This window comes from Aspergillus japonicus (genome assembly GCF_003184785.1).
Source record: "Aspergillus japonicus CBS 114.51 unplaced genomic scaffold BO86scaffold_30, whole genome shotgun sequence".
Classification (NCBI taxonomy): domain Eukaryota; kingdom Fungi; phylum Ascomycota; class Eurotiomycetes; order Eurotiales; family Aspergillaceae; genus Aspergillus; species Aspergillus japonicus.
In genome coordinates, this window is record NW_020291667.1 from 310,765 (window position 1) to 326,586 (window position 15,822).

A 15,822-nucleotide genomic window follows, 5' to 3' on the forward strand; every position below is an offset into this window, starting at 1 on the left:
TCTTCGACAGCACTTGCGCGGGGTGAATGTTTTACAGCTGGATACAGTTGAACTCAAAGGTGGTCTCCCTCCTTTTCAGAGTATAGCTATAGTTCAGTGCAGGTTCTTGATCATGGCTGTCATGGGGCCTTATCCCATTCGTGCTTTCCGAGGCACATATATATCCCAACGCGCAGCGGCTCCCGCTACTACCAGCTGGGCTTGTACAGTATAGCATACAGTTGAAGGCGACAACCTGAACCTAGTCAATCCTGACCTCAACCGGCGTATCCCCCTGCCTCCTCCAATCCCCCATACGAAAAGCCTGCAAAGCCTTCAACCTCTCGACCACGCCCCGCACCCTGCCCAACCCACTCAAATCCGTCCGATACGCCACCGCCATCTCAACAGCCGGCACCAAACAAACGTCCGCCAAAGTCACCTCATCCCCAACGGAGTACATGCTATCCGCACCGTACCGCTCCAAGAGCCGCTCATACGCCGTCAACCCGGCGACATTCACCTCCTGCACAAAGGTCAGCTGGTCCTGCACCTCGTCGCGGATCTGCCGCACGCGGCGCGCGATCCGCCCGTTCGAGAGCGGCTGGATGTCGTTGGTGATGAGGTTGACGAGCTCGCGGACCCGGGCGCGCTGGAGCGGTGCATGGGCGGGCGGCAGGAGCGGCGCGCGGTCCGGGTGCGCTTCTTCCAGGTATTCGAGGATGGCCACGGATTGTGTGAGGATCGTCTCCGTGCCCGTCGTCGCGTCCGTGATGACCAGCACCGGCAGGCTGTGGCTGGGGTTGAGGGCGGCGAAGGCGGCGGTTTCGTGCTCCGCCGCGCGGAGGTCGATGTAGTGGTGCGTGAAGGGGAGGGATTTGTGGTGCAGCGCGATTACGACGCGGTTGGCGCAGGTGGATTGGTAGTAGGTGTAGAGGGTGTAGGTTATTTCGGTGGGGAGAGGGGGAGGCATTGTAGAGGGTGGTGGGGGTGTTGTTTATTGTGAGTGAGAGGTAAATACTAGAGGTGCTTTTAGGTTGAGTTTGGATGAGGTCGATGAGGCAGGTAGGTGTAGTGGGAATTGTAGTGGGAGGTCGAGTCTGATTTGTAGTATCTGCGATCTCAGGGGCCTCGTCATCGTTGAGCAGCTTGTCTCAGTTGAGATGGAACTGATAAGCACTAGGCTGTGTCCTGGTGCTTGCTAATCTCAAGCATCTTAGCGTCAGGGAGAATGGTGTCATTTGATATGGTTGTAATCTCCGAAAAGCGACTAAGTGTATGGTGAAACATGTTCATGATCACGGTCATATATCTAAGAATAGTACCTACGCAGTAAGTGAGTGTGAGCAGATCGGGTTGGCTACGATTGGTCCCGTGTGAATTATATGAATGCCTGCATTCAATTATAATTGTTGCAATCAAGGACTAGACTATAGCATGGCCTTGGGGAACTTCTTCATCGCTTGGCGCACACCAAGATCAGCCAAAATCTCCTCCGTGCCACCCAGAATGGCATCGAACTTGTACGTCCGGTGGAACATCTCAATCACCCTGCCCATTCCCGTCTGCGTTAGACCGCGGCCTCCGAAGATGTTGGTAGCTTGTTCGGCGATCTCCTGAGCTGAGCGTGTGGCGTGGGATTTGAGCAAGCCGATGGGACCGCCCAGATGAGCGGATTGCTCTGCATAGCTCATGTTGCACATTTGGTACGCGATGGATTCGAGCCAAGCTTGGTTGGATTCGCAGAGAGAGATCATCCGAGCGAGCCTGTAGTTCCATACATTAGCGACAATCTACGGGGAAGGATCTCAGTGGTGAGCTTACTTTTGCCGCATTACTGGCTGCTCAATCAGCTTCTTACCGAAGACGATGCGCTGGTTGCACCATTTCAGACACTCCTCGACAATGGTCGCACACATGCGAATGACGCTGCTGGCCATCATGAAACGCTCGTGATTGAAATTGCTCATGATCACGATGAAGCCCTTGTGCTCTTCACCAAGGAGATTCTCGACCGGCACCTTGACATCCTCGAACTGCACGAACGCCGTTGCGGCAGCGGTGGAATAGGAGGTCTTGATCTGCTTCGTCTCGACACCCTCCCCACGAGGGATCAGTAGCACCGAGAAGCCTTTCTCTGTCCGACAGCCGGTGACGAAGTAGTCGGAGAACATGCCGTTCGTGATCCATTTTCTGCACGAGTCAGTACGTGTGGCCCAGTGCAGGGTTGATGGTCATACTTGGTTCCATTCACAATGTAGTACTTCCCATCTGGGGTCTTCTGAGCCGTGGTGCGTAGACCAGCAACATCGCTGCCCGCAAAGGCTTCCGTGATGGCAAGACACATCTTCTTTTTGCCAGACAGGACTTCATCTGTGATCTGCTGGCGAAGAGGTTCGTTGCGCAACCATTGCTGAACGGCGGTTAGACTGATGGCCATGCCTGCCATGTTTCCGTCCTGAAAGCCTGCTCAGGGTTAGAGCTGTCCATTCCGCCATAGCAGTAGTCGAAACGAAGAAACTCACCTCGAGCATTGGCCCTCACCAACTCCTGCGAGACGACCAAGTCATGCAGATAGTCGAATTCCTTCCCATCAACGACGCCCCCCAGCAGCTTCCGTCCATGCAAATGCTTACCCGGCCCCAGCCGCATCGCCAGAATATTGGTCTCCGCCATGCGATCGATCAACTCCTGACTGATATAGGTGCCGTCCCTCTCCTTCTCCTGTGCTTCCGGGGTGACGTATCGGTCCGTGAACTCGCGTAGCGCCTTCTGTAGTCGCCGATGGCTGTCATTGTAGTAGGGACTCTTGAATGCGGGCCGCAGCCACAGAGGCTCGGCGTAGGGGACCTGGCTCAGACTGCCCGGCTCGGGGGTCACGACTTCGGGGCTTTCCCCCGCTACCGTGCCGATGCACAGACGGCTGTACCGGTCCAGCACCTCCTGGCGATGGAGGTTATAGAAGTCCGTGGTGGCATCTTGACCGGCGATCTGGTTGAGGACCACACTGCCACCGGGGTGAGCATCGAGGAAGTCGGTGAGGTCGTAGACACGGTGATCGATGATGCACCAGACCGAGTCTTCGGTGTTGTGCTGTGCAACCTCGGCACGGGTAAAGGTCTGGGCCATGGCTGAGGAATTCGGCGGGGTATTCGACTGCGCGGACAGCACTCACTGCAGGTGAAGTCTTGTTGCGTGAGTCCGGGTTGTACAACAGGGCCTCAGAAATGTCAGGACTCAATTTGCGGGGAAGACATGCAGCAGCTTATATGCCAATCAAGGGGCGAAGATTACTACTGATGGCTGTTTGGATTTCCCCGGTTTTGGATCTGGACCGAGGCTATTGCCGCTTTGGGAAGGGATGGAGGGGCGATCACTCATCAACTTGTCAACTTGATTAATTGATCAGCCCATACCGTCTATGCTCAGTCTGTTTTGCTCGAAATTACTATGCACCGAGCACTGGTTCATCGTTTTGCTCGTCTTCACCGAGCATCTTGTCCTCAGTTTATTGCGTGTGCAACAGGACACGGGATAACTCGTCGAGGCATAAGACATTAATGCCTCAGGCTGCAACGAAAGTCCCAATATTGGGCCCATTCTTGATTTCTGGTTCCTAATGGGGGAAAAGCAGGTACAAGTACACCTTATTCAATCTGCGCGCTACCGATCATGTCTCCATTCTTATGACACCTCCAATCTCAAGGCATCATACTGCACATATACCGTCCCAGGCAAAATCGCCGTCTCCGTGTCCGTGGCATTGTACGGCAGGTGCAATGTCAAGACATTATTTCCGACCACCAGCCAGTCAGCTGGGAACTCCATCCGTGATCGAACCTGGTAGCAACTGACGGCGGACCGGACAATGCAACTACTGGACTGATTGAATCCGATCACCATGCTCAAGGGCTCCTCCTGGCCATTGATATAACTCTCCAACGAGAGATTGTTGTATTCCTCGGCTGGGTTCCATACATCGGTGTTACCGGACGCGGTCTTCGCGCCCGCAAGCTGGATGGTCAACGTCGCCGTCTTCCGCTTCTGCAGCTGTTTCTTATTCAGATTGAAGTTGATAGTCCAATCGTGGGTGGTGTCGTACTCGACATCGGGATTGTCCGGGGTCGGACCAAACACGGACCACTGCACCGTGTTGAAATCCGTGGCAGGATCGCTGCTTCCGATCGTGTAATTGACTCCGTTGGGGAAGTCTTCCTGCCAGTCATAGGCGGCCCAATAGATCAGATACTGCGGAGGGTGCAGTGGATGGGTTTCGTCTCTAGCAACGCCGCGGCGGAATTCTCCCGATGACTTGTCGGGAGTGCCTAGCCGCCAGACCTCGGTGCCTGCGGATTCCTCAACCCAAGCCCCCTGAACCTTCGTAGTCTTGCCAGCCTGTACTCGCACGCCGTCGCGCTCATAATCACCGAAGACACCGTCCGCATACACAGTGAGCCGGTATTTGCCCTCTTTGACGTGGTCAATGCTGAATTTCCCGTTCTTGTCAATCTCCGCCCAGTATTGGTATGATGAAGGGTCGACTGAGTTGTCCTGGAAGTATTGTCCATCTACCGTGAGTACAGCGATCGGTCGGGTTGCTACTTTAGGGAGCTTGATGTGTCCCTGCACTGTACCTCTGACACTCGAAGGTGCATACCCGACCACGTGCTTGGCGATCGAATCATAGAACTTCACATTCCAGCTGGGGTTCGCATATGTTTCAGCATCAGATCTCAGCTCCTCCAAGGTTGATTTGGACCCCTTCCCGCCGTTGAAGTGGTAGTACTGAGGGCCGAAAGTGCGGTCAAAACCGTAGGTGATGTTCGGGGTTCCTTCTCCGTGGTGATTCGACACCAGGTAGTTGTAAACGATACCATCAACGGTAAGATCGGAATGCAAGGGTCCCTAGTATGATCAGCCTAGTAGAGGAGGTTTATTTGTGACAGTAACGTACACCATAGTATGTATCCTAGCAAGTATTACAGTTAGTTCTCTGTGTGCTGCTCATTGTGAATGGACCTCACCTTTGTGTTCATCACCAGCCACGCTCCGTATGTCGTACCATCGGATGTGGTCCCATCCGCATACATACCGTGAACCGAGTTATCACGCCAATCTTCGGAACTATTAGCCATATGCGACATAGAAGATGAAGGATCAATAGCACTGACCATTTGAGAAAGTATACTTGGTGAAGTATTTCGAGAATTGAGTATAGTACGCATCGTCGGGGGTATTGTTGAATGTCCAAGTGGCATCCTGAACGACGATCTCATTGCTGATGGCCTCTGCACTGGGAAGGGGAGCAGTCTGAACCTCGCTTGAAGTCAGGTGCGTCCACAAATCCGTGTTGGGCCGGAAGAGGGTCCGGAACTCCTGCAAGTTGCGCAAGAACGGCGTGGTCTCATTGTAGTAGGCGAGCCGACTGAAGGTGTGCAGACCTGTCTCGCCGTCGCGCAGGAACCAGTATTGTTGGAATTGCTGACCTGTCGGAGGGTACGTCTCGTTCATGATCACACCGGCATATTTGGTGCCCGTAGCATCTGTCCCTTCCACGACTTCCATGCTGGGGCTTGTGGATCCGGGTGTGTAGAAGCCCGAAGGAATGCAGTAGCAATCCAGATAGGGACCGGTCCCTGTGTCCCCTGATTGGGGACCGAGCAGATCCTGGCTGTCGAGGGTGAGGTCAACTATTCTGCCTTTGTTGGTTGCAAAGACCGCGGTTAGGCGGTCATTTGCCAGAGTGATCGTGCTTTCATTCTGGCCGGTTCGCAGTGTTGCAGAGGCTAAGGTGAGGCATGTCGCCAATACGCCAAAGGAAAGAGCTGGGCGCATCGTGACTGATTCTGTAGACGGATTTCGACAGCGAAGTCCCTGGCCATCGTGAGATGACGCACTGACTGTCGTCTTGCTTTTATAGTCGGTGGCATGATGGAAGCCGTCGGACACAGATCATCCCGGATGAACGATCGTCCTGACTCATGACAAACAATTGCAGCGCAAGTCAACATGCTGGGTGGCATTCGAAGCGATGGTTGTTGGGTTGCAGGAAATGCCAAGGGACGATCGAAGCGGAAGGTCCCCCGCCTTCGCCTATGATCTGGGGAGAAACTGGACCAAAATGCGGGGGAAGCCGCAGGCCAAGCAGAATGCAATCTCTCACGGAAAATTTATTCGGCCTTCATTCACCCGACATGATGCCTGGAAGTGCATGCAACGCTGTGCGGACTCGGTGCGGGGATCCAACATTACAACAGTACAGTACCTCCAACTGCTTCCCAATCCTCAGTTCCCCCTCTATCCCCTACATCCTGACCCTGCTTCTGTTTATCGGATCAGTAGCAGGTCTTGCAATGTGACCACGAGCTGTGCAACTATCTCCTGGTCGTATCGAGCCACCATGGAGGAGAGACAAGCACGGGGTAGATTGGCAGGATGTGTGAGGGAGTGTTGACATCAATGGAGTGGCAATATCCACAGGTATTGAACAGGATTCCGGTTTCATCTATCAGGAACTGCATCCGAGATTGACACCTCTTTTGTAGGTCTCAGCAAGTCAGATCGCAAGCACTGGCGCCTTTCCTAGGATTCAAAGCGGCTGGACCACGGTGCGCCTGTTACGCTCAAGTTGCTCGAGAGCCACTGTTAAATAAGCCCCGAGAACTTGAACGGATAAGGTTGATTAGTGGATCGTTTCCGACGGATCATGGATGGCAAGGATGGTATCGGATGCAGACCCGATACTTCTACAATGGTATCGGGTATACCCTCGGGTAAGCGAAGTTCTGGCCGCAATTCGAGCCTCATCGGAAACAATTCCTCTCATTTTCAAGTGCCAAGAGTGTATATAATGGAGCTGTCCCAATGAGACCCTGGCCATGACGGCCGTGCGCTATGGAAGTGCGGATCCAGGCCCGCTTCAGCTGGGAATCTACACACTATCTTTCCCCATGGGGTAGATGGGGTATCAAAGAAGAGCGGACGGAACATGGTATAAAGGGTCCAGCACGACGCGAGGAGAAGAGACGTGGAATTACCAATCTGCTCGTCAGAATCTCCTGTCCGCTGCTATTAGTGCTTCGCATTTGAGAGGTGGCGAGATATTGTCTCCTCGTTTGATGTGGCGCTAGACCGCATAATTCCTTGTTCTCCTTGCTCAAAAGCCGATAAAAGCAATATGTCAGCTCCAGATACGTCTAATTCAGATGTCAAAGGAGGTGAGTACAATACTGCAACTCATCTAGAAGATGTATCCTCTAGAAAGCCAGAGCAAGTCTGCGAGACTTGGTCAGGTGCCTCCTCGACCAACCCTCAGAAATGGCCAGAGTGGAAGAAAAATGCCCAGATTCTGATGGTTGCTTTTCATTCAATGGTCGCGACCTTCATGGCTGCAGGCATCATCCCAGCATACGACACCATGGCCGAGGTGTACGGGGTTACGGTGCCGCAAGCAAGCTATCTCACTTCGATGCAGGTTAGTCGGCCTCTTTTCACTGTGCGTGATGGAAGGTCTATAAAACCCCAGCTCACACCCATACCTCCTAGATCTTGCTTCTAGGGATCTGCCCATTATTTTGGAAGCCTCTTACCTCGATCTACGGCCGCTATCATATTTTCATACTATCGGTGCTCGGGAGCATGGTATGCAACATCGGTGGAGCTCGCTGCACGACCTATGGAACTCAAATGGCCACACGCGTCCTGACAGCCATCTTTATCTCGCCACCTATGGGCATAGGCAGCGGCATCATCACGGAGCTCTGTGAACCTGAAAAGCGAGCTCAGAAGCTGGGGTGGTGGACGCTGATGCTCACTCTCGGGACGCCAGGAGGACCTTTCATCATGGGTTTTGTGACGAAACACATTGGTTACCAATGGATGTTCTGGATCTTTGCCATCATGAACTTTTGCCAGCTCGTCGCCTACTTGTTCTTGGGCGAAGAAACTCTTCACATCCCAGAGAACAGCCACACTCCCGCTGCAAGCCCCCACAAATCCCGTTTCTACCACAAATTCATCCCACGCCGAATGAACCCCCGGCCTTTCAAGGCACGCGAATTTGTCGAGCCCCTCTTCTACGTGCGGCTTCCGCGTGTCCTCATTCCCGCCTGTGCTCACGCCATAGTCTTTTGCTACGGAAACATTGCCCTCATTGTGGAGATGCCCATTGCCTTCGGGGAGAAATTCGGCTTTGACTCGCAACAAATCGGCTTGCAGTTCATTGCTATCATCATCGGCTGCTTGCTCGGCGAGCAGCTGAGCGGTCCCATTTCCGACCGTTTCTTGCAAGCTCTTCAGAAACGCAGAGGCCATTACCGCCCAGCAGACCGTCTTTGGTTGTCCTATGTCGGCTTCGGGACCGTCATCGCCGGCCTTCTGGTCTGGGGGTTCCAGCTTAGCAAGGCCACGTCCTGGAACGTGACTCCCTGCGTGGGCGCAGCAATTGCCAGCTTCGGTAACCAAGTGATCACCACCATCCTGATCTCTTTTGCCATTGATAGCCATCGCGAGGTGGCTACAGATATTGGGGTTTGCATCAACGTGTTTCGCCATCTTTATGGATTCGTGAGTTTACCAAGTGGTTGAATCTGAGGTTCTCGCTGACTGTGAGTGCTTTGCGGCTAGATTGGTCCGTTCTATTTCCCAGACATGTTCGATACATTGGGGTTGGCTGGTGCGGCTGGGGTTATGTGTGCAATTGTCGGAGCGTGCGCCATGCTGCCGATTGTTGCCGTGCACGTAGTCGCCACGCAGTCTGACTGGTAACATTTGACTAGGTGGCAGGTCGAATTAAATCAGGGGGAGTAACCCAAGGTACGCATAGCTTGTCAAAGATGGACGGTTCTGGAAGAAGTCATGTACTGTCAAGACTATAACATAGCATCCGAATTAATGCCCTTGGACAAGTGATGACAGTAGTATGATAGAAGGTTGTCAGTATCCTGAAGTAGTTTATTTATCAAGGAGGTCTTCGTTCAACTTTTACGTATGCGATCTCGTCAACGCTCGTCTTTTCGATGCAGTAGAGTATGCCATGCTCATCTTTGACCTGTTTTTTTCAGGCAATTTGGCGGCGGAAAGCAATCGTCTTCAGGCAATGGAGTGAACGGTCGAGTGAAGAAATAGAAGGAGAACCATAAAAGCCATAAAGAGTGGATAACAAGAGGATTAATCGAGTATAACTGACTGAACTGGCGTTCCCAACCCAAAGGGGGCTGGACCCACGGAATCGGATCCGACGCTCCCGCCCGCACTTGCCCGTGGCCTCATGCCCCGGAATTCCTTCCGCCTCCTATCAAACTTCCAGACCTGGACAAAGCACGCGAATGTGCTAACACCTTGCTACTAATCTATCTATGACTAGTCTACCTTCTTCAAAACGCTGGTCTTCGGCAGATGGCTCTGCTACTCCACACAAACGTCACAAGATCACGGTCGCGTGCGATGAATGCCGCGTCCGGAAGGTCCGGTGTGACGGCATCCATCCCGGTATGTCTGGTCCGAAGCTGAACTTTTACCATCGCTGATTGATCTGACGCGTGTTGTGCAGTATGTGGGCCATGTGTGAGGAAAGGAGATCGAGAGAAGTGCATCTATACTGGAGACAAGAAGCGAGCGATGCAAAGGTCAGTTCTGCCTTGTGTCTCAGACATCAATTATATCATCATCTGCTGACATTGCTCCGGGGAAGCTATGTCAAAGGTCTTGAGAATCGGTTAAAGCTGCTTGAAAACCCTGTGAGAGCACAGGTGGATAGTGCTCAGTCATTGAGCTCAGGGTCTCCGCAGGTAAGCCCTTGGGTCTGACTAAATGACTATAGTCCCCAAGTTTGAGGTCCTCAGACACACCTTGGAGAGACTCATTAGGCTAATTCTTTTGAGTCTCAGACTCGATTACCGAGTCCGCTGCAGACGCCAACGTCGATCGCAGTTGCTCCATCCCTCACGAGTCATAGGCAGCGTCTACCAACCACCTCAGTCAGTGATAGCGGGGCTAGATCTCTTTCGCCATGCCTCTTATGCGAACAAACCCCGGACGCTGCATCGACCTGTATGCACAAGGATGCAGTGTGCCAGAATCCGGCTCCTATTGAAAGGCAAGCTCCGCGGCAGCATACAGATGGCGTGAACGCAATGATGGGCGAGGTGGAAGAAGAGCGACTAGCCCAAGGCTTCTTTGGAAGCTCCAGTGCTGCCAGTTTCATTCGACAAATCAGAACCGCTATTGATCAGAGGGTACCGTCACCATATCGCGGAACATCCAACTCAGCTCTTGGAGCGACATCATCGTCCGGTCTAAAGTCTTCGCGGATACAGCGTCCGTCTACAATTTCCAACTACGTCCTTCCGCCTCGGAAAACAGCAGACAGTCTGATGGAGGTTTACTGGACCTTTGTCTTCCCACTTTATCCCCTCATCGATAGTCTGAATCTACGAGATGAATATTCAAGGCTCTGGACTGGAGAGCCTTCTCACTCGGACGAAAATATGCTAATGTGCACTTTCAACGTGATATTTGCGTTGGCCTGTCAGCTAGCTGACTTTATTCCACCCGAAGAGCGTGAGGCGTCGGCAGATGCGTTTTTCTCTCGTGCCAAAAATCTTCTTCAATTCAATCTGTGGAATACAGGATCCGCTGAACTCATTCAGTGTTTGCTGCTCATGGCCCAGTATCTCCAGAGCACGGACTCCGCTCATCAGTGCTGGATCGTTACCGGGTTGGCCATTCGAAATGCACAGAGTCTGGGACTACATCTTCCGCAGACTAGTGCTCGCCTACGTAATCCTCAGGAAAAGCAGCTGGCCCGGAAGATCTGGCACGGATGCGTGTTGATGGACAGGTCAGAACAGCCCACGCCTCTTTTCCCACTCACAGACGCTAACCGAGTCCTAGGGTAATCTCCATGACTTTCGGTCGCCCTTCCATGATAGCTAAAGCGTCCGGTGGCTCCGTGCCGCTACCAGCGACTGTTGACGAGGAGTATATACCCTCTGCAGGCACCGACATAATCCAACCAACTGGTCGACCTTCTGTGATGGCATTCTATGCCAAATCTTTAGAGCTCTACGAGATCCTGAACGATATTCTCCTCAGTCTGTACAACCCTAATCCCAATGAGAGCCCGGAAGATGTTTATGATTTCTATTTCAACAAACATACTACGGAAGGTGGTCATACGCTATTCGAATTGGACCGAGCGCTCACCACGTGGTCACGAACTTTGCCAGAGCACTTACGAGGCGATGCCTCTCTTGCTTACGGCGACAAAATGTTCTACCATCAGAGCGTTGTACTACGAGCACGGTAAAATATCTCAATCTCGATTGCGAAAGATATGTGTTGATATAAAACCTCTAGGTTCCTTCACGTACGCATGCTTCTTTTCCGACCCATTTTGTCTAAATACTGTACCTCCCGCGATATCGGAGTCGCCGACCCCCTCATTTCTCTTCAAGATTCATTTCCCCAGCGTATAGCTCTCCAGTGCTCTATTATCTCCGTCAAAGTTGCGCAGGAGGTCATCGGCCTGATCCACGGTCACATTCCCGCCGACGGATCGGCCGGTCCACTTCCAGCATGGTGGTATAACATTCTCTGTGAGCATCTGAGCCCTGGCCAAATTTCCTACTTATCTTTCCTGTACTTAGTAGATAGGACTCGAGTTGTATCAACTGACTGGAAACAGACGTCTACACAGCTGCCACCGTTCTAATCGCCGGACGCCTCTGCCCAGCAATCTTGGAAGAAGTTACCGAGCCCGCCATTACTGAAAGCTGGAACCATGCCCTCGAGATCCTTCGCAGATACCACAGCTATAGCACATCCGCTCGTCGATGTGTTGCCGCATTAGAGATACTTTACGAGCGCGTTGTGTCCGAGGGCGGTTCGACGGACCAGGAGGTGCCCGTCCAGACCGTTCCAACGGGGTCTTCCACGTCGATTGGGTTCGGAGATGTGTCGCTTGGGGAGGGATTCAACACTGGCTTGTTTGAGGGAATTGATCTCTTGGACTTCCAGGATATGTCGTGGTTGAACAGCGTCCCGAGTAATTTATTCTGAGCGGGGCTCGGGTGACCGAGAGTGTTGGCTTGATGCTAGTCACGGACCTTGCAGAGATTTCCTAGCATTACTACTTTGCACTTTAACTTCTGCTATTATAGGAGCGACATACCCCGCATGCTGCGTTTCTCTCACAGACCTCACTCTAGCCGCCTTGGCAATCAGAAGCACACGGCCCAATCCAACCATTTAGGCTCGAGTTGCCCTGATACAACAACTTCCCCAGTCACAACTGGACACCCCCTCTTCTACTTGCCGACTTCTCTGGCCGAAGACCGAGCTAACGAAGGATTACTTTCGGTGGTCCATGCCCCGAACCCCAAGTCTGCCCAAGTCTGCCAACAAGCTTCAGCCAGCCAAGCCCGTGCGGATGGCATGATTCTTCGTTCATTTGACCAAGGCGATAACCAAGAACTGGCGCTTGTTGCTTGTTAGCATTTTGTTCTCGAGGTCTTCAACCACTATACAACTCTACAGAGGGCAGGATAGAACAGTCGGGCGATCAAAAATGCCGTCTATCCCTGTGTTGCTTTGTACATGGACTGTACACACTGCCACCAACCCCAACATAGCAGGGGTCAATGCCCTGCATAAACTACGTCCAAAGTCCTGGGGGATAAATGCGGGGTTGCATCACGTCACGCATGGTTCTCTCGCTGTTCCTATTGCTCGGACTTGTTCCGGACTGGTTGTTTAGCCTGCCATCCTGGTCATTGTGGGGCTAGTGGGACAACCCCGGATTGCTGAGGAACGGCATGTGGGGGTCAAGATCCGGTGACTGACTCGTGAGCCGGCACTCACTCCATCGCCATCTACCTATGTATCGACTCCTCACTCACCCACAGCACCGCTCTCTCCTAGAACCTGCACATGACCGTCATGATTAAGTCGAGTTCAGGTTTATTCGCCGACATTTACCCGCTAGTCAGGCAATGGGTGCGGGATATCCGGCGTTCCCTGGGGTCTTGAAAAATGCTTTTCCTTCTGTATACCTTGCTAGGAAGGTTAGGCTGAGGGATAAATACCGCCATGAAGTCGCTGGGGGAGAGTGTAGAAACAGGCAGCACAGAGGCAGTACAGAGGCAGCAGAATGCACAGCTTTGGATCCTTGATCGCCCTTCTGGGCGGTCTTTCTCTTTGCTCCGCCGCACCAACTGAGCAGAACATCACCAGCGATACCTACTTCTACGGCGATTCTCCGCCAGTCTACCCCTCCCGTATGTTTTCCTATGATCTTTTCCTTTGTCATCCACGACTCACGCAGCACTTCAGCCGAGGGGACCGGTGCCGGTGGATGGGCTGCAGCCTACGAGAAAGCAAAGAGCTTCGTCGCCCAGCTCACAGACGAGGAGAAAGTCAACTTCACGGCAGGCTACAGTGCCAGCAATGGATGCTCGGGCAATATTCCAGCAGTCTCCCGTCTAGGCTTTCCCGGCTACTGTGTGTCGGATGCAGGGAATGGACTGGTATGTGGACCCAGGCAGTATTGAAGCTTTCTTTTCTAAGCACAGTACTCAGCGTGGAACGGATTTCGTGAATGGTTGGGCCAGTGGCATCCATGTTGGAGCAAGGTACGCATGCTTTAGCGGTCGATTGAGTTTTTCAGATCACCTGCTAATTTCTCGCTTCTAGCTGGAACAAAACTCTTGCTCACCAACGGGCTCTGTACATGGGACAAGAGTTTCATCGAAAAGGTGTCAACCTTCTGCTGGGCCCTGTGGTTGGCCCCATCGGTCGTGTCGCGGAAGGCGGGCGGAACTGGGAAGGCTTCTCCACTGATCCCTATCTCAGCGGGGCGCTGGTGTATGAGACAGTCCAGGGTGTGCAGGAGGCCGGTGTTGGTGTCTCTGTGAAGGTGTGTATACTCTCCTTTACTGTATCTCACCATGTGTGAATGCTGATTGAGGCACCCGAAGCACTACATCGGAAACGAGCAAGAGACCAACAGAAACCCCGAGACAGAGAATGGAGTCACTGTTGCCTCGGTATCCTCGAACATCGACGATAAGACCATCCATGAACTCTACCTCTGGCCCTTCCAAGATGCCGTGCTGGCGGGAAGCGTATCTGTCATGTGCTCATACAACCGGGTCAACAACTCCTACGCCTGCCAGAATAGCAAGACGCTGAATGGACTATTGAAGACTGAACTAGGCTTCCAAGGTAAGAGACCTGAACTACCCCCCACCCAGCACCGTCGCTAATACACAGAAGGCTATGTTGTCACCGACTGGGGTGCACAGCACGCCGGGATTGCTGGTGCCAATGCCGGGCTAGACATGGTCATGCCAAGTACTACCACATGGGGCTCCAACCTCACTACCGCTATTGCCAATGGTAGTATGGAAGCATCAAGGCTCGACGACATGGTCACCAGGTAAGCCAGGCCACATCCACTAATTGGTTCTTCACTGACCCAGCCAGAATCATCGCGTCCTGGTATCAAATGAACCAAGACACCGACTTCCCCTCCCCTGGAATCGGCATGCCCGAAGACGTCTACTCCGAGCACGAAATTGTCATCGGAACTTCCGCCGACGAGAAGGACGCTCTACTCCAAAGCGCAATTGAGGGCCACGTCCTTGTCAAGAACAAGGATTCTGCGTTACCCCTTCAATCGCCCCCTCTAGTCTCCGTGTTCGGATACGATGCCAAAGCCCCTGAGTCCACAAGCTTAACCCTTTCCTTCGACAGTGTCATGCCGGCCATCCAGAACTACACCCTCTGGGTTGGCGGCGGCTCCGGCTCGAACAGCCCAGCCTATATTATCGCGCCTCTCGATGCCATTCAGCAACAAGCCTATGAAGACAACACCGCAGTACTATGGGATGTGAGCTCCAATGACCCGGATGTTGACCCCGCCTCCTCCGCCTGCCTCGTCTTCATCAACAGCTACGCGTCCGAAGGCGGCGACCGGCCGGGTCTCGTTGATGCGGACAGCGACACGCTCGTAACAAACGTCGCCAACCAATGCAACAACACGATCGTCGTGATCCACAACGCAGGCATTCGCCTCGTCTACGACTGGATCGACCACGAAAATGTCACTGCTGTGATCCTCGCCCACCTTCCTGGTCAAGACACCGGCACAGCCGTTGTCGACCTGCTGTACGGCCGGGCCAACCCCTCCGGCCGACTACCCTACACAGTTGCCAAGCAGGCATCTGACTACGGTGCTGTCTTGCACCCGGTCCAGCCTGTGGCGCCGTACGGCCTCTTCCCACAGGACGATTTCACTGAGGGCGTCTACATCGACTACCGCGCCTTTGACAAGGAGAACATCACCCCGCAGTTCGAGTTTGGGTTCGGGCTCTCGTATACTACATTCAACTATTCCGGGCTGGATATCCAGAGGACATCGGTCGAGGCGACACAGTACCCACCAAGTGCCGACATTCAGGAAGGAGGTAACCCGCATCTGTGGGATGTCTTCGCCAATGTCACGGCGCAGGTGCAGAACTCTGGGACTGTGGACGGGGCGGAGGTCGCGCAGTTGTACGTGGGGATCCCCAATGGGCCGGTTCGGCAGCTGCGTGGGTTTGACAAGGTCAATGTTCCCGTGGGCGAGACGGTGGCTGTCTCGTTTTCCCTGACGCGGCGCGATCTGAGTACGTGGAATGTTGAGGCGCAGGCGTGGGAGCTGCAGACGGGAGATTATCAGGTGTATGTCGGGCGGTCGAGTCGGGATCTGCCTCTCACGGGCGAGTTGACGTTGACCGTGTAGATTCGTTCCATGTAGGCTGGTCAGATATGGGTCTAGGAGAGGTTCTTGAGAGATATAAC

General features: G+C 53.3%; 6 protein-coding genes across 6 annotated transcripts; 3 read left to right on the plus strand and 3 right to left on the minus strand.

Moving 5' to 3' along the window:
* Positions 1–44: 44 nt before the first annotated feature.
* Positions 45–1,340, minus strand: BO86DRAFT_119454 (thioredoxin-like protein). The gene has a single exon (XM_025665998.1). The coding sequence runs from the start codon at positions 950–952 to the stop codon at positions 242–244; it is 711 nt and encodes a 236-aa protein (XP_025526907.1). The 5' UTR covers positions 953–1,340; the 3' UTR covers positions 45–241.
* Positions 1,341–1,371: 31 nt separating this feature from the next.
* BO86DRAFT_410555 (acyl-CoA dehydrogenase family protein) lies at positions 1,372–3,232 on the minus strand. The gene is made up of 4 exons (XM_025674509.1): positions 2,505–3,232; positions 2,220–2,445; positions 1,804–2,172; positions 1,372–1,746 (listed from the first exon to the last, which is right to left on the minus strand). The coding sequence occupies exons 1-4, from the start codon at positions 3,106–3,108 to the stop codon at positions 1,410–1,412; spliced, it is 1,536 nt and encodes a 511-aa protein (XP_025526908.1). The 5' UTR covers positions 3,109–3,232; the 3' UTR covers positions 1,372–1,409.
* Positions 3,233–3,420: 188 nt separating this feature from the next.
* rglB (polysaccharide lyase family 4 protein) lies at positions 3,421–5,981 on the minus strand. The gene is made up of 4 exons (XM_025674510.1): positions 5,151–5,981; positions 5,004–5,095; positions 4,934–4,948; positions 3,421–4,884 (listed from the first exon to the last, which is right to left on the minus strand). Exons 1-4 carry the CDS (start codon positions 5,812–5,814, stop codon positions 3,664–3,666), a joined length of 1,992 nt encoding a protein of 663 aa, XP_025526909.1. The 5' UTR covers positions 5,815–5,981; the 3' UTR covers positions 3,421–3,663.
* A 1,175-nt stretch (positions 5,982–7,156) lies between these two features.
* Positions 7,157–9,092, plus strand: BO86DRAFT_448799 (MFS general substrate transporter; the record flags this gene model as incomplete). Its single annotated transcript, XM_025676663.1, has 4 exons — positions 7,157–7,196; positions 7,272–7,453; positions 7,525–8,544; positions 8,605–9,092. The coding sequence occupies 4 exons, from the start codon at positions 7,157–7,159 to the stop codon at positions 8,743–8,745; spliced, it is 1,383 nt and encodes a 460-aa protein (XP_025526910.1). The 3' UTR covers positions 8,746–9,092.
* Positions 9,093–9,335: 243 nt separating this feature from the next.
* On the plus strand, positions 9,336–12,039 carry BO86DRAFT_419705 (transcription factor domain-containing protein; the record flags this gene model as incomplete). Its single annotated transcript, XM_025675140.1, has 8 exons — positions 9,336–9,468; positions 9,530–9,605; positions 9,671–9,767; positions 9,846–9,879; positions 10,081–10,819; positions 10,873–11,283; positions 11,338–11,576; positions 11,666–12,039. The coding sequence occupies 8 exons, from the start codon at positions 9,336–9,338 to the stop codon at positions 12,037–12,039; spliced, it is 2,103 nt and encodes a 700-aa protein (XP_025526911.1).
* Positions 12,040–13,129: 1,090 nt separating this feature from the next.
* BO86DRAFT_400459 (beta-glucosidase) lies at positions 13,130–15,763 on the plus strand (the record flags this gene model as incomplete). Its single annotated transcript, XM_025673706.1, has 7 exons — positions 13,130–13,256; positions 13,312–13,505; positions 13,558–13,610; positions 13,672–13,894; positions 13,956–14,202; positions 14,254–14,416; positions 14,464–15,763. 7 exons carry the CDS (start codon positions 13,130–13,132, stop codon positions 15,761–15,763), a joined length of 2,307 nt encoding a protein of 768 aa, XP_025526912.1.
* Positions 15,764–15,822: the final 59 nt, after the last annotated feature.

Excerpts from the sequence above, each read along its gene's own strand:
- BO86DRAFT_119454 (XM_025665998.1), bottom strand. The coding sequence starts at position 952 with ATGCCTCCCCCTCTCCCCACCGAAATAACCTACACCCTCTACACCTAC.
- BO86DRAFT_410555 (XM_025674509.1), bottom strand. The coding sequence starts at position 3,108 with ATGGCCCAGACCTTTACCCGTGCCGAGGTTGCACAGCACAACACCGAA. Across the intron at positions 2,446-2,504 it reads GGTGAGGGCCAATGCTCGAG|GCTTTCAGGACGGAAACATG; the intron begins GTGAGTTTCTTC and ends AACCCTGAGCAG. Across the intron at positions 2,173-2,219 it reads TACATTGTGAATGGAACCAA|AAAATGGATCACGAACGGCA; the intron begins GTATGACCATCA and ends TGACTCGTGCAG.
- rglB (XM_025674510.1), bottom strand. The coding sequence starts at position 5,814 with ATGCGCCCAGCTCTTTCCTTTGGCGTATTGGCGACATGCCTCACCTTA. Across the intron at positions 5,096-5,150 it reads CAAGTATACTTTCTCAAATG|ATTGGCGTGATAACTCGGTT; the intron begins GTCAGTGCTATT and ends ATAGTTCCGAAG.